Here is a 26,950-nt window from a genome sequence, read left to right as displayed (position 1 = left end):
TGTAGCTAAAAATACTAAGATATTGCATAAAATATGACTATATATGACGATATCAGTGTGACGTCCCACCATCAAAGTATTTTATCCCATATCTCCTTAGATATGGAACAATGGATGAAAAGGTGCTTCATTAACTTAATGCTAAATTGGACAAATAGTAGAATGGTAATCAATCCAAATCAGTTCTCCAAACTAAAATGATAAACTTTAAAGGGACAAAATTGTTGCACCAAGTGAAGTTACCCGTATAGCCTAAAGTTGGATTGTTTATAAATCGATGAAAGAAAACAACTAAAAAATCTCCGAGATATTAAGATCCCAAACTTATTTGTCAGTTGTATCATTGAGAATAGCCCCATCAAGTAATTGGCTTAAAGACATCATATCTGTTTCAGTCATCCTTAGATTATATTTATACCCACCACATAACCATAGATAGATTTGATGATTTTCACCGAAAAAACGTTATTGTTCATAAGAAACGTCAAACACCATTTAAAAACTAAAAAGTAGATCCCTATTAGAAGCAAATAAAGTATCAATAACATGCACTTTTCAGCACCTTCAAAATTGCCAATGACAACCAAAAACGTAAAAAATTACATACTAAGAAACCCACCAATATATAACGCTTCGACTTTCCATCTTGAAAGTTTATGATTAAATTTTTGAGGAAATTAATAAGTTATAACCAAACATCTCTCTTGGATTATTGCCAACCGGTATCCCCAAATAATTGAAAGGAAAAAAAAAATTCTCCTTACAAGCCTAAATTTTGATGTCTTATTAACAATTGTTATATAGTTTCCAATCTTGTTATATTATGAAAGTAAAATAAGTATTTGCTTTGGATGTGTTAACCGATCATTATGCACTAAAAAACATTGCTAATGCATAAAACTAGACAAACTTAACAGGTGATGATTTCTAATGCCGTATATAAAGTGTAATAAAAAAAACCACCCAACTTTCCAATGAGTATCATTTTCATCAAATTTGCCTTTAAATTATTTTTAAAATGGGTTTTTTTTTTTCAAAACAAAAATATATCATTACATAGCAATTGTCCTCCAATGAAACCCCACCTTATTTCTTGCAATACTTCTTGAACCAAACTCCAATATTAACAAAGCTTTCGAAATCCGATTGTGGTCTGCAACACACAAAACACAAATCAAACCAGACAGATCATAACAACCTTATACTGTGTTTGACATGCATTGTACTGTCCACAAGGACAGATGTCAATGAGACAAGAATTGCAACTTTTTGTCCCACCAAAAATATGGAACATGGTGGGATAGGGAATCACTATTAATCTCGTGTGTACAAAAGACATGACTGTCCCTCATCCTCATCATTGAAAATAGCCTTAGAAAGTTTGTCCAGTCTGATGTAAAATGCAACAGGTTAGGGTTTAGGGTTTAGGGGTCAGGAAATATTTACCGGCTAATAGCATGTGTATCTTCAGGAAAAACAATTACTTTCACTTCAACTCCTTTTTCCTTCAATGCCCTTGCAAACTTTGCATAAAATATAATTTTTTTTACATTAGTATGGGCATACAATATGATTAATATATATATATATATATATATATATATATATATATATATATATATGTGTGTGTGTGTGTGTGTGTGTGTGTGTAATAAATGAATAAAATTCAAATACTCACTTGCAATCCATTTGAAACGGGGACACGAAGATCTTTAGCACCTAATAGGAAAAGTGTTGGAGTTTTCACCTACAAATATCAAATCATCAGTAAAACCTGACATGACATGACATGACATGACAGGAAAACAAAACTGTTACGGATGTGAATGGGACATAATTTGCAATTTTTTGTCACATCACTTGTAGTCATGTGTAAAAAGACTTTAAATGCCCTCATCATAAAAAAATAGTCGTACCTTTGGAAGATGTGAAATAGGGGATTTATCATGAAATAATTTGAGGAGTTGAGGTGATGGGGCTTCTGTATAGGTAGAAAGCCCTTTGCTTCCAAACGACTCCACAAAACACCATTCAGGAATATCTGTTGTGCCCACCATTAAAGCAAGATTACACACAGGGTTCCTCACAGCAGCTGCAACAAATCTATCGGGTGCCTGAACAATTCATAGCACAAATAAATAATAAACTCAACACTGTCTACTACAAATATGTATATATAAATATTAGTAGTAAAAAAAAAAGGAAATGGAGTTTTTTATAATACCTGGCCAATCAAGTGAGATGTTAAGAAACCACCGTGGGACCCACCAACAACAGTTATTTTCGAGGGGTCCGCAAGCCCCATGTCAATGGCATGATCTATTGCTGTGAGGACATCGTTTACATCCTTCATACAATTACAAGCAGAACAAGTTAATGTGAAATTTATTTGTTTTTATTTTCCAGATATTGTTGTATGGATAAATTACGGGAAAAAAAAAATATTTTTTTTATGGATTTAATAGATGTAAAGAAAGGGCACCTGCAATCCGGCTTTCCCTGGAAGTGATTGTAGTGCTTCTTCACCAAATCCAAGTGAACCTCTGTAAGAACATTGCTATTAAGGGAATGCTTCCAAAAGACGAAAATGCCCTTCTCATCCTCATCAATGAAAATATATATATAGAAATTAAGACTTGCCTGTAATTTACAATCAACAAACTGTATCCTAATGAAGCAAGAAAACCAGAGGACTTTGAGAAGCTTGACAACAAAGAAGTGTGTGGGCCCCCATGAAGGATTACAATCATTGGGTCACAAGCCTCATGCTTTGATTTTGAGGATACAAATATTGCTTCAAAAGGTTTATTGGCACCTAATAAAATTGGATCAAGTTACAAAATAATTAGAATCTATGCAGATTCTTTAACAAGAATGTAAAAGATACAAAACACCTTCAAGAATCCAAAAAAAAAAAAAAAAAAAAAAAAAAAAAAACACTTTTTTACTTTAGCAATTGATATATTGAAAGATTTAGTAGGATACCTTTTGTGAGATTTTCTTGGACATTCTTGACAGGAATCTTCAGTATGTCAAATTGAAGAGATGAAAGTAAAGATTTGACCTGTTCACATCATATCAAAGTACCTTTCTTAAACAGCTTGTAGAAGAAAGAAACACATCTACTTCTCCCCTTTCTAGGGCTATTTTTAATGATGAGGATGAGGAGGGCATTTTTGTCTTTTGCACAGATGAGAGATTTAAGAGCAAGTCCATGTTCCATCTTTTTGATGTGGGACAAAAAGTACAACTTTTGTCCTATTGACATCAGTCTTAGTCTCGGTGCAAGAAATAGGAAGTACAACAAACATACTTTCTCATGACTTTCAGATGTTGGGGTTGAAACATCCTGCCAATGCCAGGTGGCGTCTTGTGATTCGTCCTTAGCTAGACTACCATATTTGATCTGAGGGATGTCTATTAGGCTGCTACATACTTCAGAAGTAGGGAACAAGAAACCGAATATATATTAGTTTAGTGAAGATCTCTAATTAAATTATAAAACTCATAACTTATTGAGAACACTTTCTCCATTTTTTACTGAAAATTTTCTATAAAGTTAAGGCAAATTATAGCAATGTTATGTGAATACAAAGCAATTTTCACTGATATACTTGGATGAATATTTCAATGTATAATGTCCTAAAGTGAAAAAATAAAAATAAAATATATCATTGATAAACTTCATGAATTACCAGCAAGAATTTTGTTGTCATCATCAACTGCAAGTAAACTCCATGATTGATTTGAATCGCTAGGAGTGATTCTTGAAACTTTCCCACTGCAAATAAACAAGTGAATTTACCAATTAGAAAAGTTCCACCATAAAAGATGTAAAAGACGTAAATGCCCTCATCATTGAAAATAACCCTAGAAAGCTTGGTCCACTCTGTAAGAAACAATGTGATGATATTAATTATTACCTTAACACATTCACAGAAATTATTACTTCCTTGCTTCCCCAAATGGAGGATATAATCATTGTGGATCCATCTGAAAGCCATGGTTTACTCAGAGCATTATGAGAGTAGATCCCAGGGAAACAACCATCTTCATGACACATCACCACAGGAACCTAGAGAAATTAATCGTGTGTAAGTTTCACATTTATGATATCAAATCTTACAACTGCTATAATACACAAAGAAATGAAAACCATGTTGCTATTTCTTGCATTTAACCTTGTAAAAAATCAAGAGTTTAGAGATTCATTGTATATCAAACTCACCACATCAAGGACCTTGGCTGGACTTGGTTCTCCTTCACTGTTCCATTCAATTTTATGAAGAGAGTTTGTAGCATTATGTGCTCCAGAATCTACAGCACTTTCAGCAGATAAAAACACAAGAAACTTTCCATCTGGACTGAAAAGTGAAAAACATAAAGTTATTGGACCAATTATGTAAATTAGTGGTGTTCACAAACTAGACCAGACCGGTCCCAACGGTCAGAGTCGTCCAGACTGGTCTGGATTGATGAACGGTTCCTGTGTGCATACTTACGTGAACCGTGGGAGGAAAGCACTGCTTGTGTTTTGACTAAGATTGATGACGGAAACATCATTTATAGCATTTTCTTTGATTTCTGTTCCAAATAATGGAGCCTTTACTGCGTACAATGCACATGGCCTATTGAAGCAGTATATCATTCCAAGCTTTCGAGTGTCAGAGGGCCACCCGACAAAAACTAGATATTGATGGGACCCTTTTGTTGTTGGAGCCCATACAACTTGTCCCACACTCAAAGACCTCCCAATCCCATCTACAGCACGAACATCTCCACTACAAATATCAAAGCAACTCTAAGTACAAAAGAGCAGATAACCTTTTATATCTGTAAAAGGGTTATTCTCCTGAGATGGCCCACAGTGTCAGAGAATCATGTGATATGTAAAGAAGGTACACATAGGCCCGCTAGGTGGCTAGCTTAAGAGCCCAATGCCCACATGGAGCTAATAACAAGGCTTGAATGCAATAAATAGCAACATACTTTCATTTATCTGTGTCAACTACAACATTGTACTTTTAATCTTTTTCTTATTTTAAGGCGTTGTACTTTGAAAAAAACTATTAAATTATAATATTGTACTTCCAAATATTTTCCTAATTAAGACAATAGTTTTAAAATGTACCCAATTATAGCAGTGAAAATTGCTTTGTATTAGGATGAAATTCGTATTATTGGCCAATTTTTTCAATGTATAATGCTCTCATAAGAAGAAATGAAAGTATGATGTTGTAATAAACAAATGGACTTTTGACATGAAAGTCCTTAAGTTTGTCAAATTTTGTCAGTTTTGTCCATGTGACGATTTTTCATTCGTTAATGCCCAAAGTTTGCTATGTTTTTTTTCATTTTTGCCCTTAAGTTTACAAATTTTCAAAAAAAGAAAACCTTAAGTGTACAAAAGTTTTATGTTTTTACCCTAAGTATGTTTTTCAAATTTGACATGAAAGTCCTTAAGTTTGTCAAATTTTGTCCGTTTTGTCCCTGGAAACCTGCTATTACAAAAAATTGTCACAGGGATAAAACCGACAAATTTTGATAAACTTAAGGACTTTCATGTCAAAACCCCTAAACAAATCAACGAAAGTAAGTTGTTGTTTATTGCATTTAACCCTTTCTACAAAGATACCCTCATCCCGGAATGTGGGGACAAGATAATAATTTATATTTCAAGAATTATAATTTATCATCATGATAAAATTAGGTAATTTTCTTCTAACCTGTCAATATTAATGACAAATAGAGCAGGTTGCTTTTTTCCAGCATAGGTTTCTCCCCAATCCTCTTCCCAATCCCCTTGACCTTTCCAGCTATTACAATCTTTATCTGTGGGACCCACATCTTTTTTGTAACCCATATCATTAAATGTTGGTTTGCAGAGACTCGGTTCCTCTGCAACATAAGCAATGAGACTTTCATCTGAGCTCCATGAAATCCCCTCAAACCTGATCCAATCACAAGATATAATTCAAGAAATAGCAACGTACTTTCATTTATAATTGTATATGTGTATTATAGCATCCTACTACAATGAAACTATGTTACTATTTATTGCATTTAAACCTTTGTTAAATATCTCAAACACCCAACAATAATGACAAAAAAAAAACTTATATACCCTTATTACAACTGATTATACATTAATGATATGATTCATTATCACATAACCAGTTTAAAAATTGATAACTTACCATCCATCCACATACACAGAACCATGAACAGATTGAGGAACACGAATCTCCTTCTCTAATTGCAGTGGGCCCCAAATTTCAAACTGAGAGGGTGAATCATTTTCAGGGTTTCGTATCACAAGAAGCTTTTTCCCTGATGGAGAGGGAACCATTACAGATGCACCTGTGATTTCAATTGGAAATGGTGACCATTGAACATTTAGAGTGCCATTAGAATCTTCAGATATGAAACTTGATAACATAAGTTTCTTCTTCTTGTTTGCAAAAAGATTCGGTTGACCAATTGAAAATGTAGCATGAGATCCTTTTCCTGCATTGTATTTTTTTAGGCACACGTTACACAACCATCTTTTATAAAATACAATAAAAGAAGAAAGGCTAAATGCAAGAAATAGCAATGTACTTTTTACCTCATTTCTATAATGAGTATAATTTTCAAAGTATAATGTTTTAATAAGAAAAAAGTAAAACTTTGAAGTTACAAGAAGTGAAGAATCTTTTGGCATTATTATTATTTTTATTTATCTATCAAGTCTTGTAGTGATAAAAAGCATAATGGATAAATGATTTCGGTTGGAAGTAAGTGTTACATGAACAAATCTTGTTCCTTTTCTTGATTGAATGAACCGTTTGAATGAGAGTAAATGACCATTTTACCCTTCTGTCTAAAATAGATAGCGTATACAGAAACTGGTTGTTTAAAACACCTTAGCACAAAGAAAATATGAAGCATACCATTAGGGGACTTGTAGGTCCATGCTTTATCAATGGTTGACATGTTTGTGAACTCTTTATACAATTTAGATAGAGAAACATATTCTTCCTCAATGGAAGCATCTACACCAACAGCAACTTCCTTTTTGGGGCTAACTTCAATGGCATCCATTCCTGAGCAGACGTGTAGATGTTTACTATAATATCAATGATATTATAGTAAATGATATTAGGATGTTATAATAAACAAACAAATGAAAATAAGCTGCTATTTCTTGCATTTAACCATAAGCCTCAACAATCTGATGCAATATTTTATTAATTGATGGGTTCCTTGATCTCTAGACAATCATTATCAGCAACTTCCTATGGTTTCTTATGTAATTGAGAGTCAAAGAAACGTAGAGCTTTTCCTTTAATCATGTGTATAAACACTAGTTAAATAGATTAAACGAAAACAAATTGCAGAGATAGGCACAAATGCCACGATATCAATCAACCTATCAATTAAGCAAAAACAAAGCTAAACGGAAACAAACTGAAAGCAAGAACACAGTTATCCAGTCAAAACCAATACAGAAGAACGTAGTTTTAAGTTCCAGTGGTCATCTATTTGTATTACTTGTTATGTATATTCTAAAGTCAAAATTGATTCTTTGATTCAATCGAAGAAGTGATTAAGTGAAGACTAGTAAGATTCAAGTTCAATCGAACCACAAAACCACCTAGATTGAAAGAATTGGTTTATCAAGTCATACACAAGTGAAACCCGTCACAAGGGAAAAAATAACGTGGGGAAACACATACAGAAATCTAAAATCAATTGCATAGAGGGAGAGATTACTTACTGTAATTGTCCTAATGGAGAAGGATGATGAGATGATTGAGGAAGAGTTTTGCGGAAATGGAATGGAGATTGATGAGAGCTGAATGCAGAATAAGAATGCGGAACTGAAATCGGAGTGTTGGTTATATAATGCAGCAGCATCTCTCGCCAGATTGGATTCTTGAAATTCCCAAGCGCACTAGCTCGTAAACTTTTTTTTTTTTTTTTATCCTGTGTAGATATTTATAATTTAATCGTGTCCCACTAATAATAATAAATAAATAAATAATTGTTACAATTTATATATATATATATATATATATATATATATATATATATATATATATATAGGGTTGAGTTCATGTGAGACAATGATATTTTGTTTGACGTGGGGACAGAATCTGAACCACTAATCTATAATAATCTATGGGTAGAATTAACTCAAATTAAAACAATAGAGGCGGTGGCGATTTTGCAATTTGATCAAACTTCAGGATTAGAGGAAGGACACAGAGGGGTAGTTTTGACAATATACCTTTTATCCGTCAAAATAATCCACCGTCATTCAATATCTCTTCATGTTACATCTTGCTTCCTCCAAAAAAAAACCTCTTCACAGAAGAACTCAAATTTAATCTCGATTCAGATTTGTGCATTCAAAACCCTAGAAACTGATTCATAAATCTTTAATCTCTTTCTAAATTCAACAATTTGTTTTTGATTTTAATATGGTTTGCACTTCACCATGATAAACACATTGAAACAATCAGGGAAATGCCTCATTCTACAGAAGCATATTATGATTATACACTACTTCACTTTGCAAAACAAGTATTAATTCAAACCTTTAGAGTTCAGATTGTGTAATTAATCTGCTGAATAATTCTTGTTCTACATATTCTAATTTGGAAAACCCTGGTCGGTCAAATCAAAACCCTAGATCGTATCCACATTTTTAGCCATTCTCCAAATCAACTCAATGTTTCTCAAAAAGAGTTAATTTCGCTAAGTTTGTGTCTTCTATGAGATTTCTTCTCATTCTGATTCTACTTTGCACCGATCTTCCAAAACCCCCAATAAAACCCTAAAAATCGATTTTGATTCACTGTCATTTTGATTTTAAACATTTTTATTCATATTCTGATCTTGAATCATGTTTCTGCCAATCCTTCAACTGCTACTTCTTCTCATGATTCATATTTGAGGAAGGATTCTTCTCATCAGGTAATAAATGATTCAATTGACTCATTTTTGGCTGTTAACAATTTCAATGTTAATAAATCTACAATCCAAGCTATGTTATTATGCATAAATGAAGTTATTCACAAAATCTGTAGAGATGTTCTTGGAATTTGAATTATAATTTGATTTAATATCTTAGTTTGTTTGGTTTATCTTATTAGTTTCATACTTCTAGTGTCAGTTAGGTGTTTGGTAAATTTAGTGATCGCCCGCTATGTGTTCGACATAATGCACTCTGTATTGATTTCATATTTTCTGCAATAAAATTTTTATTGAAAATGATAGAATGTTATGCAAACATAACTTGCTTCCTAAATTGATTTTATATGTTATTTTGTTTGAGTATTTGGATTATCTAGTAAATATTTAGTGAAATGTTGTTTGATAATTTGATATTATAAGTATTCTAGTTTGATAAGTAATATGGTACTTTTTAATTTGACTCAGACGTTACTTTGTTTGATAAGTTAGATGATCCAGTAAAAATATTAGTAAAATAGTCTTTAGTAACTTAATATTCTAGGTATTATGATTTGTAAAGTTAGGTGTTACTTCATAAATTTGATTTAAGATGTTATTTTATCGATTAACCAGATGTTGCTGCTTACTCTGATAAGTCAAAACTAAAATACATTTTTAGAATTTGTTATTCTATCCTGACATAATTGAATTCATCTATTTATGTTTTAGTTTGATAATATTATATTCAAATTTAGATTCTACATAATGTAGATTCTAAATCATCTCTTGTAATAGGCTTTAGGAAGTTGTTAAACAATTTATTCTAATTTAGGAATTACTTTTCTGAAATTTATATTGTAGCTATGGTTAGTGTTTAATGCAGATTCACTATAGCTTGGGCTAGAAATGAACTTCTTTATTGTAGTTTCGGTTAAATACTTTTGAAATTATTTACTGTAGCTAGGATTAGTGTTTGATACACATTGAAAGCTAATGAAATTTACTTTGATGTGTTCTTAATGAGATTCTGATGTGTTCTTAATGCGACAGATGGAAATTTATTCTGGAACAGTATGTGGAAATGTGAAATAATGACTTGGGTAAAGAAGGTTTTCTGCATAATCAGAAGCATACAAAATAGTTATGCTTTGACCAATCAGATTCCAATTCCATAAGAAAGTAACTGACGAAGCAAAGGAATAGGGAAGGGTTGATAAGGATGGTCATTAAAAATGATGAAGGAATGGATCAATGCAAGAAACATACTGGAAGGACGTGAATAATTTTTTTAGAATATTTGAAAGTCTTTGATTATGAATGACATGGTAGTGTTTTGTTCGTTTAAATATTGGTTATCCTTTTTTAGTTTTGAACAATAGCTATGGTTGTTTCAATGGCCAATGAATGTTTCACAAAATAATAGTCCTGGTTAAAAAATAGTTATGCTTTGACCAATTTGAAATATCATACTTTTTATGATCAAATGTTCATTTTTTGTTATAGTTCATGTACAATATTCTAATAGAGTAATGTTATAGGTTTTCTGTACATTTATAATATTCTATTAGAATAATGTTAAATGTTGATTTTACATTACAATAATATTTTAGAATTTATAGATATATGTAATGTTAATAAAACTTACTTACTATGTATATAAGGAATATTCTAATAGAATAATTTTATAGGTTGTATTTTCATGTATAATAATTGTATGTGAATAATGTTCTGTGTTTTAGAATATTAGAATATTACATATATTATATTTTTATGAACACTGAAATATTAGAATATTTTACTAGAGAAAAATGGTCTCATGGTCTTGCTGTCTCAAAAAAATTGACATTTCGAACATTCTATTAGAATAATGTTAAATTTTGTTGGTTTTTATAGATTTATATGTAATGACCTTTTTACAAAAAAAAATGATATTATAATTTATAGATATATGTAATGTTAATAAGACTTAGTTATTATGTATATGTAGAATATTCTGATAGAATAATTTTATAGGTTGTATGTTCATATATAATAATTCTTTTGGAATATTGTTCATGTATAATAATTTTTTTGGAGTTTAGAAATGTGATCAAGCAAAACATCTTAACTTGGAGCAAAAAGGGAAGAAATGGAATGACGACTGTTGAATTGATAAAATATTTAAAAGTTATCCTTTTTTTTAATTGCAGCTATGTTTTCTATATTTTAAACAATATGAACAGTTGAATCTTTGCTAAACAATAGTTATGGTATGAAGGTTTAAAGATTGGTGAATGTTTAATAAAATGATATTATGGTTCAAGAACGGTTATGCTATAAATAATAATACATGAAATTTGTAGTTAATGTCGTATAATGTTAGTAATATCTTTCACATATTAGATAAGTTTAAAATTAAAGTACGTATGTACAATATTATAGTAAAATAATATTATATGTTTGTCATTATAAAAAGGAGATGTATGTTATTCTAATAGAATAATGTTATGTGTTATTTGCTATAAAAAATTATAGGCTAACTACAAACATATATAAAATTAGAATATTCTAAAAGAATAAAATATGTTGTATGTATATATAGAATATTTTTACAAAATAATGTTATAGTTTGATCGGTAACAATGCACCAAAAACCATAAAAAATATTACATGTTTGTGACATATAAAATCTATTACATATTTATTAATCTTGACTCTTGTAGTTACAACTATCTGCAACCATAAATGAAATAATTGTTAGAATCAAGTATTGATACAATCAAAGATCTGAAAATGAAGTCTATGAGTGATTATACATCATAATAATGTATTATATAATGTAATTGATCATACAAGACACAATGTAAACACTGACAAAAAAATACTCTGAATTTAATAATCTTTCTTAGTACATCCCCTTACTGCACATTAATAAGAATAATAAACATTGCTAAAAGAGACATCCAACCTTTTGTGTTTGATGGGAAAAAAATTAAAAAAAACTATAATAATGATCATATTCTAAAAACATCTGATGTATATCATGCACCTGAATTTACATATTGTAAATTTAAGAGCATATAGTCTTTTCTTTAGGACAATCCTTTTCTGCAACTTAAGAAGAGTATATTGTGACAACCCAAAATTTCCATTCTGTACAAACCATATCAATTCAATAGAAGTTAGAACAGTTACAGTGAATTTCCAGACTTTTGGGTATAAGTTTGAGTATTTTAGGATTTACACTTAAGGAGATATCAGGAGAGTGGATGCACTAGGGTTTTGTGCAACACTGTTATTTCAAAACTCTATGATATTAGAGTTTATTTCGTGAATAAAATATTTTCTGCCAAAAATCCCAGGACTATATATAGGATTCTGAACCATATTTATTCATTAGTTACATTTCCAACTAGAGAAAAGTCGAAATCTCTCTTAAGGATCTTCGGACTTTCGTCCCGGAAAGTGAATACTACTATCTAGTGTTGTTGTAAAGCTTATTATGTGCTTAAAACACTAGAATTCATAGGAAAACACTAAGATTTAAGAGTTTACCGCCCAAGAACATATTGGACCGTAAACCCTTCTTTAGGGGTCAAATGACGCCCTAGTCCCTTCCTCTTGCAATGCAACTAGTTTAGACATGTACCTTAATGTGTTTAGGACTAGCAAACACCATTAGAACACCAAGAGTAAGGTGTTCACGACCCAAGAAGTTCCAGGGCCATGAACTCCAAACAATAGGGCCAAAAGGTGCTATAAACTCTTCTAAAGCCTTGTACACTAGCCTAGTTTAGTTCCTAGTTAAATTAGGGACTTGAAAACACCAAAAACACCCTTCCAAGGGAGATTAAGGCCGTAATCTCCATGGGGTTTGGTCCCAGGGCCATAAACTCCTAAAAGGAGTTATATAATGCCCTAAACTCTTCCAAAGACCTTGCCATTAAGTAGAATTGCTTCCTAAGGTCTTGAAAAGCCTTAAAACAACAAATAGTCATGTAAGTATGAGCTTACGGCCGTAAACTCATGAGTTTACGACCGTAAACTCATTTGGGTAGTGTCATTAGGTCCGTGAACTCCATGATGGAGTTTTCCTTAAACCCTACACACAATAGCTTTTCCCTACAACACTTAGATGCAATCCTAGAGGCTAATAACACTTGATAAAGGTGTTTAGCATGTCCTAGGGTGTCTTGACTTGTTTATTAGTTGTTTATAGACTAATTTGATACATATATGTGATATTATATGTTAACTAGGATCATAGAGTGTGTTCAAGACTTCACTTGACACCTAACAATCCTACCTCTTCAGTTCTTCAGTACCACTCACAACAGGTGAGTTCATACCCCTTAATCAATGTTTTAAATGTTTTTAAATGTTTTATGGGGGGATACAAGTAGAATCATGCTAGTTATTATATCAATCACATGTGATTAATAAGCAGCATTTAAATGATTTGCTACTCATTAGCCGTTTTACCAAACAGTTTTCTTCACATGATTTTCATAAACGTTTTATATGTTTAAAACTCCTTATTAAACTGTTCATTATACACTGTATGTTTCATTTCAAACTCATTTATAATTGTGTTTCAAACAAATGTTTCTTTATACTTAAACTGTTTTATCAAACACATGCTTTCAACCCGTTTTATGGATTGACATCAAGTCAATTTTTTCTTAGATAGAAATCATGTTCAAAAGGTTTTATAAAACTTATTTTATGCTTTTATATTGTAAATTTCATGCCTATATATGTATAGTTATATAAGAAATGTTGAAAGGACTTAGGAAGGCTATCCACCCTATTTCCTTTTCGCGCTTGAGATGTGGTCTGGTGGGATATCGGGTACCCGTCCGAAGGTCGTTTAAATATTAGTTATATATCCTGTGTACATATATAGTCATAAAGGTTCTTCGAGTTCATTCAATACCCTTGGGTAGCAAGGGTATACATCCATGTTCATACGTACCAGTTACATTACTAGTAAGCTACCATATGGGTAGTTTAAGAAGATATTAGAACCATTACTAGAACGTGATATCATACAATGAGTCAGTTCATTCATGAGTCAATACTTGCTAGATAGAGAGAACATACATTACAGCTAGTACACACAGTACATTATTATACATGCTAGATAGAGAGAGAGAACAAACATTACAGCTAGCACCCGCAGAACATTATAGTATATTACTATACAATTACATGAGTACGTTTACATGATTACATTTACATGAGTACATTTTCATGATTACATTTACACGAGTACATTTACATAGATACGTTTACATAGAGACCCTGTTATAAGCATGCATATATATATGTATAGTTATATAAGTAATGTTTAAAGGACTTAGGAAGGCTATCTACCCTATTTCCTTTTCGCGCTTGAGATGTGGTCTGGTGGGATATCAGGTATCCGTCCGAAGGTCGTTTAAACATTAGTTATATATCATGTGTACATATATGGACATAATAGTTCCTTTCAGTCAGTTCAGTACCTTTGGGTAGCAAAGGCATACGTTCATATACTTTTACATGATTACGCTTACATGAGTATGTATACATAGATACGTTTACATGAGTGCGCTTACGTATACGATAGTAGGACAGACATCACTAGGTGCTATAGCATGGAACGAGTCCAGGATCTAACTATACCAATGAATCGCAACGTATTGTGATAGTTATATTGGGTATACATAATCATAGTAATGTGGATGTTCACGGCGTGCAAATATGCAGGGGTCGTGTAAAGGTCCCAAAATCCCTTTGACAGGGGAGCGTCTAGCCTGGGATCTAGCCATCACATTATGCCTTATCCCTCAAATACGGCCATAGGAGTATAGAAGTAGTCACTTATTACAAATACTACAATACTTATAAGAATTACCCTAGACTTAAGGTAATTAGTAGGGTTGTAGTTCGACACTACACCATAGTACTATTTCATTTTCCCATTACACTCACTTCGTGAACATTCACATGACGTACGGTAATGTAGAAACTATATTTTTGGTTAATGATAGTTAGATTTGGGAAAATACACACTCTTACAAGAGACACACACACAGACACTAGATGCCTTGGTAGAAGAATACGATTAGTAGGAAACATAGGGCTTCCTAGGATCATTTAAAACATTTTCATACTTACAGTTCATTTACATTTTCAATACTTACAGTTCATATACATACAAATACTTACATACAAATTAAGACACTAAAATACTTATGATCTCACCAGCTTTAAAGTTGATACTCTCTTTCAAAATAACTTGTATCCTCAGTTCAACCATAAACAGGTACCGATGCAAGGTTCAGAGAAGATGGTGCTCGTTCAAGACTCATCTTTCATTTTGATTTATACCATAGTGTCTATTATAATTTGACAGAACACTCTTGTATTAAAATTATATTATTAATGCAATGGATGATGTTGTTGCTTGTTTACTACTTTTCATTGTTGTGATACTGTACATGACGTCCTCCGCCCCAGAATGTTTCTACCGTTCATGGTTTTGGGGTGTGACAGATTGGTATCAGAGCATTGTTTATAGTGAATTAAGTATATCAACCCATAAAAGATATACAGACTATAAATACAATGGGATTAAAATACTCTGACCAAGAGTTTATACTTTAAATAATAAAATATTTAATTAAGTATATGTGTTGCATTCATACTAAAATCAGTGTCACTAGGACAGTACAAAAGAATTACGATTGTTGGGCAACACAAGTGGACTTAGAGACATATGGTCAAAACTGGGAAGATATAGCCTGATCAACTATATTATCCGAGGGTTGACTAGTGTGTGCCTAAGTGTAGTTGTGTGGTTGCAACAAGTCTAAAATATTACCAACAATACCACAATGGGAACAGTAGAACATAACATTAAACTTAAAATACTATAGGAGTATTTGTTGTTACTATAAGTACTTTATACTTGAGAACTAAAACGGGATCTTCATTACTAAGTTGATAGTTGCTAAGTGGATACACTATGGATATATGTAATTAGGATGTTATAGACTTAGAATCTGTGAAAATTTTACTTTACCCCTATTCTATGTGAATTTGGAGTTAAGGTCACTTATTCGAAGGCCTATCCTGTTTCGATTACATATAACTAGTATGCAATTCACAAATAGCGATGTAACTAATGAAGATTTTCTAAATAATTATTTAGATAGTTCATCTAATAATTATTTTCTTACCCCAATTCTCGCGTAGATAACATGGCTGGACTCCATCCCCACGGCAACCAGTACCTTCCGAATGAGGTCATTGTTGGATGGTCTGAAGAAGAACCAGAGAATGATCATCCTATCCCTGTGAATGATCACCATGATGAAGACCTTTCGGATGATGCTAACTCCGAACCCGAGGTTGAGAACCTACCCCAAGCAGCTCCCTTTCCAATTCCTAACCCTCGTCCGGCTTTTCACGACCCGACGCCTGAGTGGGTGGAATGCTTAGAAACATGGAGCCAAGGACAAGACCAGACCATGCCATTTAATGGTGACCGAAGCTTTTACGACCTGAGCAATGGGGGCTCAGCAGACAGAATCTTGTCAATCTTGGTCCGCAGAGTGGCCCGAAATGAGATTCAAGGCAGGACAGCCCTACATCAGATCACCGAGGTTGTCGCTGATGCGATAATGCATACCCTCCGCACCATTTGTCTAGAAGATGCTCGCGAGAGATTTGAGAGAAACCATGAAACCCTGCTGCAAGCACTGGCTGAATCACGATCCGAATTCATAGAGCTCCGAGTACGCCAGAGGGTGTACGAAAGACACCTACTTGATGTGGAACGTCAACTAGCTGAACTGAGAGTTCACTAGAGGGATGACCGTCGCCAGTAGTGGATGCCTTACTTTATTTTCCTTGTTAAAAGGAATCGTTTTTCTGTCTATGCCCGATGTGACATTTTCTATGAAATTATCTTGTACCGTAAGTACTTTTGGTTAGGTTTTTATGCTGTCAAGGACTATCTTCTCTGGATATGATGTAAGACCTTTTTACAAGGTCATTTTCCCAAACTTGTACGTCATGAATATCAAAGATATTGACAGTCGGCTAACTCCTGTGTCGTTCTTTATTCAAGTACTCTTATCATACTTTCATTAGAGTTTATCTTAAACATGCTTTAGTCAAGTCATTGGACTATAGCAAGTTAGCTCCGGAGACGTTTCCAAGCCTCTTTCAGTGGTTGGATCATGTTATTCACCAACCAACAACCTCGGCTTGAACGACAAACGTCTTGAGACCATTCTACGAACTTACTTCCACTCAGTACTAGGACTGCATCATAGGGATATAGGTCAACCCTTCGTAAACACACTTCCACCCAGTACTAGGACTGCATCATAGGGATGTAGGTCAAACTTTCGAGAACATACTCTTACTCTTTTCTTGAGCAATCGAAGTACATCTAGGATCAACCAGAATCGCTCACAAAATCCTTATCTTTCGTATTAACAGAATCATGTCGTCATCAAGAAACAATCAGCTTCGTACGTACATCTCTTTCTTCAAGATCGCTTTTCCAGCGAAGAAGTCATATCAGAACACTGAAGTACTCATGCATGGAGTACCTCATAGTTATTTTTCTTTCCGAGGAAATCCCCGCAGTATCACTCGTACAGTACGTCAAGTTCAATCCAAAGATTCATACGGTTGATCTATCACTGAAGAATGTATACATAAGGGTGATATATAATCAAGGTTCTACAGGTTTAGACTTGATGATTCCACTTTAACTTCTTTTCCTCGATGGGATGTGAGCTTAAAGAAGAATCAGTTATTCGACTACCTTTTCAATCTTAATTATATACGACTAGTATACACAAGATTGTGATCGTTGAACCAAGTATGAATTCTAATATGAACTTCAGGACAGAGACTGCCCAAGACTACGAGTAATCGCATCGTCATGTGAACAAATTTAGAACCTAGTACGAATTCTGTAAACAGATTGCCCTACAGTCTAAACACCTACGGAGATACAAGAACAGCCCGGACAACTTAGCAAACTACACAGAAATAGAAATAGAAGACTAGGCTTCTCACCCTGGAGAACTCCAGTCTTATTCTTCCAGAGATCAACGGATTGCATCGTATGTACCTCGACTATCGAGGACTCCGTCAAAGAATTCCATTAGAAATCGTTATCTCTGCCTCGCATAGATGAATTGGTTGAGTAAACGCAAGGAAAGAATTACTTTCAGAAATGGATCTGAGATCCAAATATCACCAGTTCGAGTGTTAGGGAAGGATGTCTGGAAGACTACCTTCCGAACTCGCTGCGGACACTTCGAGTCCGTAGTGATATCCCTCGGATAGGACCCATCGCCCATAGTATTCATGAGCTAAATGAGTAGGGTACGTCTTTCTTACTTGGATCAGTTCGTCATTTCTCCATGTAATGACTTACTTATCTACCCTCGTAGTAAGAAGGAACCCATGGAAACATTACCCTCGGAGGAACTTTCACGAAGTTCTCTAAGCATGAGTTTTGAAATTGAAGAGTCGGATTCCTAAGACACACTATTAGTGATGTGGGAATTTTGAGTACTCTTTCAATTTGTCAAAACCGTTGAGAATTTGTCGACACCAGAGACGCCGACAGGCATTCGCCAAATTCTAGGTCTTACGGACCTACTGTCATAGTTCATCCAGAACTCCTCGCAAATTACAGAAACCCTTACGACTTTGACCCAGCAAGGGGTGGCCCTTGACTGGGAAGATAAGCAAGAGAAAGAACCTTTGGAATTCCAAGTGAGAGACCAAATACTTTAGGAAGTCTCACTCTGGGAATGGCTTAATACGCTTCGTAAAGCATGGAAAACTAAATCCAAGATAGTTAGGACCTCCGAGATTCTTACCAGAACCGGTCCTGTACCTCACAAACTAGACCTACTCCGCGAACTCAGTAACGTACATTTTTACCCTTCGCGTCTTGATTTTGAAACCATACTTTCCGTTAGGACTCTTGTAAGTCCACTCGTCGAGATCCTCGCCTTCGTATTAGAACCGTGGTGACCCTCGACCAAGAGGTCAAGCGGACGAAGCAACACCATCGCCCGTTAGTGAAGGTTCGTTGGGATACCAACCAAGGACCCGATTTCACTTAGGAGCGCGAGAACCAATCGATTAGGAAGTTTCCTCATACCTACTTCCTTACCTAAATTCTAATTTCGGGACGAAATTCCCTTTAACAGGGGGATGATGTGACAACCCGAAATTTCCATTATGTACAAACCATATCAAGTCAATAGAAGTTAGAACAGTTACAGTGAATTTCCAAACTTTTGGGTATAAGTTTGAGTATTTCAGAATTTACACTTAAGGAGCTATCAGGAGAGTGGATGCACTAGGGTTTTGTGCAACACTGTTATTTCAAAACTCTATGATATTAGAGTTCATTTCATGAATAAAATATTTTCAGCCAAAAATCCCAGGACTATATATAGGATTCTGAACCATATTTATTCATTAGTTACATTTCCAACTAGAGAAAAGCCGAATTCTCTCTCAAGGATCTTCAGAATTTCGTCTCGGAAAGTGAATACTACTATCTAGTGTTGTTGTAAAGCTTATTATGTGCTTAAAACACTAGAATTCATAGGAAAACACTAAGATTTAAGAGTTTACCGCCCAAGAAATCGTGGACCGTAAACCCTTCTTTAGGGGACAAATGACGCCCTAGTCCCATCCTCTTGCAATGCAACTAGTTTAGACATGTACCCTAATGTGTTTAGGACTAGCAAACACCATTAGAACACCAAGAGTAAGGTGTTCACGACCCAAGAAGTTCCAGGGCCGTAAACTCCAAACAATAGGGCCAAAAGGTGCTATAAACTCTTCTAAAGCCTTGTACACTAGCCTAGTTTAGTTCCTAGTTAAATTAGGGACTTGAAAACACCAAAAACACCCTTCCAAGGGAGATTACGGTCGTAATCTCCATGGGGTTTGGTCCCAGGGCCGTAAACTCCTAAAAGGAGTTATATAATGCCCTAAACTCTTCCAAAGACCTTGCCATTAAGTAGAATTGCTTCCTAGGGTCTTGAAAAGCCTCAAAACAACAAATGGTCATGTAAGTATGAGCTTACGGCCATAAACTCATGAGTTTACAACCGTAAACTCATTTGGGTAGTGTCATTAGGGTCGTGAACTCCATGATGGAGTTTTCCTTGAACCCTACACACAATAGCTTTTCCCTACAACACTTAGATGCAATCCTAGAGGCTAATAACATTTGATAAAGGTGTTTAGCATGTCCTAGGGTGTCTTGACTTGTTTATTAGTTGTTTATAGACTAATTTGATACATATATGTGATATTATATGTTAACTAGGATCATAGAGTGTGTTCAAGACTTCACTTGACACCTAGCAATCCTACCTCTTCAGTTCTTCAGTACCACTCACAACAGGTGAGTTCATAACCCTTAATCAATGTTTTAAATGTTTTATGGGGGGATACAAGTAGAATCATGCTAGTTATTATATCAATCACATGTGATTAATAAGCAGCATTTAAATGATTTGCTACTCATTAGCCGTTTTACCAAACAGTTTTCTTCACATGATTTTCATAAACGTTTTATATGTTTAAAACTCTTTATTATACTCACTACTAGAAAACAACCCTTTAATGACACTCAAACAATGACACGCGCTGATAGAGGACACGCATTTGTGCGTGTGGTAAAAAATAATGTCAGTTTTCTAAAATTTGAAGGATAGAGGGCACGCATTTTTTGCGCGCCCTAAAATTAGTGTCCAAAAGAAAAACACGGAGGGCACCAATAATAAAGAGCGTGTCGTGTAACTGTGTCGTTTTATATTTTTTTTAGGAAGACGCGTTCTCTACCTGCGATGGGGGGGGGGGGAAATGAAATCCCAAAAAATTAAACACCCGCTGTGACATCCCCAAAATCACGGCCAGAAAAGACCGGTTTGTTTATGCTTTATAAAAATCAGAGTACTTCATTTTATAAAAATGTTGCGGAATTTGTTCCCAGAAAAACATGGTAAATACGTTATTAAAACATTTTCGAAGAAACGTATCTATTTCATTTTAAAACGTTTGGGATGTCATTGTTAATACAGAAACATAAGCATAAACAGAACTTACAATTATTTACACTAGTGATCTACATCTCTTTAAATCTCTCAGTGTAATGTCACTTCATATCATCACCTGTGATGTAAATAAACTGAGTGGGTCAGGTTGGGAAACCTGGTGAGTACATAGGGTTTTCAACCCACAATAATATAATTATTATTGTTAAACATCAAACACTCAACCCAATTACTCATTCCCGTTATCCTCACATTACGTCCCTAAAACATCTAACACAAGGGACCTAGTCAAAGGACTATCATTGGGATGGAGTATACCTGGTGAGCACACAGTTCACACAGTTCGAATAAACACACAGTTCGAATAAACACACAGTTCGGTTAAACACACAGTTCGAATAAACACCTACAGGTTGCGAGCCTGCTAGTGTTCCACTGGACTGTCTAGAATAGTCCGTGGTTGTCATCTATACTCCGCTAGATGACTAGATCATCAAGAACAGCTATAACGAGGCCTCTCATTATTTTATTTTGTCACACAGCAACTATTATATCTACCCGTGTTTTACCCCGCACATTATGTAGATATAAAATACTTATACAGTTTGAATCACTGAAAACATGTATAAAACGTTCTTCCAATATAGATAGCAAGTATACAGATAATATACACACACAGCACGTAAAATACTTCATATCTATGTGTAAGCTGAAAGTAACTATGCACTCACCTGAGTAGGTGGTGACTCAGTACTCGGACAGCGCTTCGATACTCTCAAAACGATATTCCTTCGATAAAACCTAGTACCGATACCACTAGGGTTTAGTTTAACAATAACCGCGACAAATTAATTAGTCTGACTATTATTAAGCGTTAATAACGCTCAATATAACTCATAATAATAGCTCAAATAATTATTTTAAGAACCTAATAACATTCCTATAATTATTTGAAAGCTATATAAAAAATTGCGTAAGCGTAGCACACTTACAGCGAATTTTATCGAAAACCGGGACTTAATTGGAGCAGCGTTTCGAAACCGAAAAACTCATTTTTCTCGGGACTCCGGGAGCCTCGGGGCTTCCTTAGGGTGCTAGGGGTTTAACTAGGGCTTAGGGGTGTTTAGAACACTTAGAGAGAGAAAGAAGTTAGAGAGAGAGTGAAGAAAGGTGTGAAAATGAAGGAAAAATCAGGCCCCTTTTATAGCCCTGCGAGGCCTCGGTACGCTGGGCGTACCTCGGACCTACGCGGGGCGTAGTCATCGGATAAGAGTGCCAGCGAGGGTCCAGCTGTCTAACACTCGGAGTGGATCAGGGCGAGGGTACGCGGCGCGTACTGGCTTCGGACGCGGGGCGTAAGCGAGGGCGACGTGTTCTTCATCCGAAGCGAGATCTGATCAGCGATGGACGGCCCACAATGCGCCACGTCATCAGCTCCTTATCAGCCTTCGCAAATTGCATTCTCGACTTCTAAAAATCATAACTTTCGCATACGAGCTCCGTTTTCGACGTTCTTTATATCCACGCGAAGGTGGGAACGTACTCTACAACTTTCGTTTAGACTTCGTCGGCTAATTTTGGCTCGATTTTAAATATTATATTATTAACGGGCCGGGACACGATTTGGTCCGTTAAATCCTCATAACTTCTTCATCCGACATCCGTTTTCGCCCATCTTTTTCTCGTTACGCTACTCTCAACGAGATCTTTGATTCTCGTTTAGGTCGTGTCGGCTAAAAACTGCTCGATCTAATATTCGAATTTCGGGTTGTACACTGCTAGTCCGAAACTTCGAAAAATCATAACTTCTTCATACGAAGTCAGATTTGGGCGTTCTTTTTATCGATGTTCTTAGTTTAACATATTCTACGACTTTCGTTTAGATTGCTAAAGCTAAATCTCACTCTATCGTAAATTCACTATTTACGCTTTCCGGTATCGTGCCGGTTCCGTCGCGAAACTTCAACGGGTCATAACTTCTTCGTTATAACTCGGATTTCAGCGTTCCTTATATGTACGGAAACCTTGTGACATACTCTACAACTTGATTAAGATTATTTATTCTAAATAATCTTTTGTCGAAAAGTCGTTTTCGACCCCTATTGCCTTTAAATTGACTAGCCCGGATTCGCGGGCGTTACACCCACCTATCATCTCCTTCTTCTCCTTGTAAAATCCTCTCCCAAAAAACCCTAATAATCCTTTAAGTAGTTCGTCTCTCTCTCTCTCTCTCTCTCTCTCTCTCTCTCCCCCTCCCTCTAGAATCAGATTCTTGAAAGATCGAAACCCTAATTGTAGCCCTAACTACGACATGTCTTACCCATTATGATCTTCAAATCAAAACAAAAGCGACGACCAATACGAAAAACGTTGGCTATATGAAACTTTGTTCCATGGTTTGACTTAATGAAACTCTGTGAATTCCATGAGTTATCACTATGAAGTATGGAATGCAAAGATTGATTCTCCTTCTTAGTAGGTAGCGGGAGGTCTTTTATTTTCTTCTAAAATCCCGATCTCTCATTTTTCTATCGACTTAGTACGTGCTAGGGTTTTTGGTGGTGATGGCTCATGTGTTCTTCACACCCCAAATCAAAAAAACCCTAAATATGGTTTTACCCTTATCTTTTCTTCTCTTCCAGTTTTCTGATGTCTAACAACCCTTTCCCTAAAACACACCACAAACCCTTTCCCTAAAACACACCGCATCAATTTCCTTATTGTCTTCCTTCTGTCATACTCCTCTTACAAATGGAAACTGATTCCAAAAGTGATTCATATCTCTTGTGGGTTTATTGCATGAGTTCAAGTTACATGAAGGCCACATTAAATCAGTGGATTTCCATCCTATTGAGTTTCTTCTAGCAACAGGTTTGTATCCATCCAATAATAGCTTCTATTTTCTTTCAGTTTTTTTATGTTTTTATTGATGATACATGTGTTAATTCAGGTTCATCAGATAGAACTATGAAATTTTAGGATTTGGAAACCTTTGAATTGTCTAGAACAACTCAGGCTGAGGTATACTTCTAGAAACTTCTATGTATCAATGTGGGCCCATGATCTTTCTTTTATAACTTGTTTATTGATTTTACACAGGCAAAAGGGGTACGATCAGTTGCATTTCATCCAGATGGAAGAACACTCTTTTGTGGATTAGACAACAGTTTAAAGGTTCTAACTTTTTTCTTCTTTTTTACATTAGTTTTTATAGTTTGCGTTTTGGAAACTATAATTCTCACTCTGATTCTTTTTTAAGGTGTATTCATGGGAGCCTATAATTTTTCATGATGTTGTTGATATAGGATGGTCAACATTGGGTGACCTTTGTATTGATGATGGGAAGCTTTTAGGGTGCTCATATTATCAAAACTCTATTGGAGTTTGGGCAACAGATGTTTCAGTAACTATCTTTAAGTCTTTATACTTCCATAATTTAAATAATTTCACATTATTTATTATTTACTTGTATACCTTTCTGTTTGTGAAGCATAGTGAACCATATGCACATAACATGATAGCCATGGAAAAAGCTCATGTGGATCCAAAGACTAATCTCCAGGAAAGTGTTATAGAGAGAATTAGTTGAGAGGTTTGAGCAGTTTTTTTTATGTTCATTTCTCCTAAGTGAATAAAAGTTTTTTTGATTAAGTTGAGAGGTTTGAGTAGTTTTTTGTGTTCATTTCCAATTTGTTAATGTGAATATAACATGTTGCTGAAAGAGAAGGGAAGTTTCTGGTGGAGCTGTTTAATAAAAAGATTGGGAAGCAAAATGCAGGGAGGGCTTATTCTGTAAAGGACATTGATCTTGGAGATCCTTTTGTTTACAAGCATCTTGGAAGCATGGCTTCGGTTGGGCACTATAAGGCCCTAGTTGACCTAAGCCAGTCAAAGGTAGTTTTCCATGTAGTGCACAACTCAGGCCCTCAATGCAACATCTTAAGCAACCCAAGAAACATGTACTTCAATCTCTCTTGTATCTCTTTAAAACACATGCAACATCTAGTATATTGACTGATTTAATTATGGAATGTAAAAAAATATTGGAATCGTGCTCTACAGTGATTAATTGTACTATTAACTCGGCGGAGCTGTTGTGGTGGGATCTGATAGGCACACTAGGTAAAACACCACATTTTCCTTTATCCACCAGTTCAGTTAGAGGGATGATGTACTACAGAAGTGCATTGAAGCTTCAAGCTTTCTTTGACATGGATAATGAGCAAGGTAAGAATAAATATTTTAGCACCTTAATTTTGGTTTTATAATTAAACATTAATTTCGATTAAAATTTTGTTTTATATCTGTTGGCAAACCTTGCAGAAATGTTAGAAGGTTATAAAGCTATCAACATTCCATCAGAAGATGAGAAGAAAAGTCAAAGATCATTGAATGCTCGATTAGAGACTATTGTTGTTAGTCCTTCAAATCATGAGACTTTTTTTGCGGACAAAAATGCCCCTGTGTGCCTAATATTAGAGCCAAGTTGTTAGTCTTTCAATTCATGACCGAAGCAATTCCATCCAGCTACTCAGACTCTTTTTTTCTTCTATATCAATTAGAGTCCATTCTTGAATCAGATCCTTTAATGTATGTTTTCCATGCGCTACTACTATACCAAATCTTATGATTAAAATATCATATCTTTATCTTCTACTTTTCATCTGCAAACAGTGATGAAGTGTGGTTTGTTCATCCATCCCAATTTGCTGCCATGAGTGACATTTCACAAGCTAATACTTCTTATATGGATATGGATTTATGGAGTAAAGATCACAAACTGGGCATCTCAACTGATTCAACCCACCCATTATACACTGCTGCTAAACATGCATTCATGTCTTCACAGCAACAATATAAGATGTTGATTGGTTTACATTCAAAGAAACTGGATAATATCTCAGCCACTTCATCTCCCCTAACTGGTCTTCAAAACGAACTAATGAAGCATAGCAGAGCACTTTTTCTGCTGAGTTGTGATTTTGGAACTGCAGGTTTCTTTCTGTTTCTCTGATTCATAACATCATTTGCTCTTCTTTCTTATATCCCTGAAAGATAGCATTGTAGTTTCCATTTATTTCCTTATAGCATTCTACTTTGTATTTTCAAAATATTTTTTAGGGCGTTTTACTTTAATTTTTTTACCCATTATAGCTATGAGTAAGCTCTTGAATTATTAGGCCATGACATGATTTTATACCATGTCATTGTCCATAGTCCATACACACTAAAGAATCTGGGATTTAAACTCAGATTAACATATTTTAAAAAATACTGGTCAACTAGGGGCTGATTTACATATCCAAAACATGTGTCCATGGATGCCTAATTTTGAGATTTTTTAGAGATTGCATGGAATTTTTAGGTGGGCGCATGTTGTTTATGGGCTTGAACACACTTTGTTTATATTAAACATATAAATTTTATTTAATTAAAAAATCCCAACTCCCAAGTTTAAAAAGATGGTTAAGATGAGCTTTCACTTTCAAGTTTTGTTCTTTCATATTCACCAAAAAGCGAGCAAGCTTGGAGCCATAGGTAACATTTTGTAAGGTAGCTCTTACTTAGCCTCTTCCTTTCTATTGGGAAAAAATAACTGATGTTTTTATTTATCTTCTCCATCTTTCAATAACGTTTTTTTTATTTCTGATAGGAGATGGGTGATCAAGATGATACTTTCATGAAGAAGTTCGAAAAGCTGTTGTTTCAGGTTTAATTGTTTATTGTCTATCCTGTTCACAAGTAACATTACAATTTTTAATAAAAAATGCTTATTATTTTTTATTTATTGATTCTTTTTTAGCAATTCCTATACTTTTAAGGTATGCTAAATTAGCTATAGAGAAAGGGCTTGCACAGGGTCGTGAAGGATCTTATATAAAACAACTTTATATGAACTATTTTACAAAGTTGAAGCCTTATATAAAACA

At 34.6% G+C, this 26,950-nt stretch overlaps 2 protein-coding genes across 2 annotated transcripts; one reads left to right on the top strand and one right to left on the bottom strand.

The window, feature by feature from the left end:
* Positions 1-984: 984 nt before the first annotated feature.
* On the bottom strand, positions 985-7,943 carry LOC145053227 (acylamino-acid-releasing enzyme-like). Its single transcript, XM_079001228.1, has 17 exons — positions 7,760-7,943; positions 6,933-7,108; positions 6,198-6,507; positions 5,727-5,951; positions 4,503-4,781; positions 4,229-4,364; positions 3,924-4,075; positions 3,696-3,781; positions 3,314-3,435; positions 2,986-3,064; positions 2,641-2,815; positions 2,483-2,543; positions 2,225-2,347; positions 1,917-2,114; positions 1,679-1,747; positions 1,447-1,523; positions 985-1,153 (listed from the first exon to the last, which is right to left on the bottom strand). The coding sequence occupies exons 1-17, from the start codon at positions 7,897-7,899 to the stop codon at positions 1,087-1,089; spliced, it is 2,475 nt and encodes an 824-aa protein (XP_078857354.1). The 5' UTR covers positions 7,900-7,943; the 3' UTR covers positions 985-1,086.
* Positions 7,944-25,524: 17,581 nt separating this feature from the next.
* LOC145049928 (uncharacterized) lies at positions 25,525-26,704 on the top strand. The gene is made up of 4 exons (XM_078998263.1): positions 25,525-25,610; positions 25,695-26,014; positions 26,492-26,558; positions 26,674-26,704. The coding sequence occupies exons 1-4, from the start codon at positions 25,525-25,527 to the stop codon at positions 26,702-26,704; spliced, it is 504 nt and encodes a 167-aa protein (XP_078854389.1).
* The last annotated feature ends 246 nt before the right edge of the window (positions 26,705-26,950 follow it).

The sequence above is a fragment of the Lactuca serriola genome, chromosome 5, assembly GCF_051521515.1.
Source record: "Lactuca serriola cultivar US96UC23 chromosome 5, Lser_US96UC23_V15, whole genome shotgun sequence".
Taxonomy (NCBI): Eukaryota; Viridiplantae; Streptophyta; class Magnoliopsida; order Asterales; family Asteraceae; genus Lactuca; species Lactuca serriola.
The sequence above is the reverse complement of the archived record's forward strand: the minus strand, read 5'-3'. Positions and strand labels throughout refer to the sequence as shown.

Excerpts from the sequence above, each read along its gene's own strand:
- LOC145053227 (XM_079001228.1), bottom strand. The coding sequence starts at position 7,899 with ATGCTGCTGCATTATATAACCAACACTCCGATTTCAGTTCCGCATTCT. Across the intron at positions 4,076-4,228 it reads CAGCCAAGGTCCTTGATGTG|GTTCCTGTGGTGATGTGTCA; the intron begins GTGAGTTTGATA and ends TAATTTCTCTAG. Across the intron at positions 2,115-2,224 it reads CATCTCACTTGATTGGCCAG|GCACCCGATAGATTTGTTGC; the intron begins GTATTATAAAAA and ends TGAATTGTTCAG.
- LOC145049928 (XM_078998263.1), top strand. The coding sequence starts at position 25,525 with ATGACCGAAGCAATTCCATCCAGCTACTCAGACTCTTTTTTTCTTCTA. Across the intron at positions 26,015-26,491 it reads TTGTGATTTTGGAACTGCAG|ATGAGCTTTCACTTTCAAGT; the intron begins GTTTCTTTCTGT and ends AAGATGGTTAAG. Across the intron at positions 26,559-26,673 it reads GAGCAAGCTTGGAGCCATAG|GAGATGGGTGATCAAGATGA; the intron begins GTAACATTTTGT and ends TATTTCTGATAG.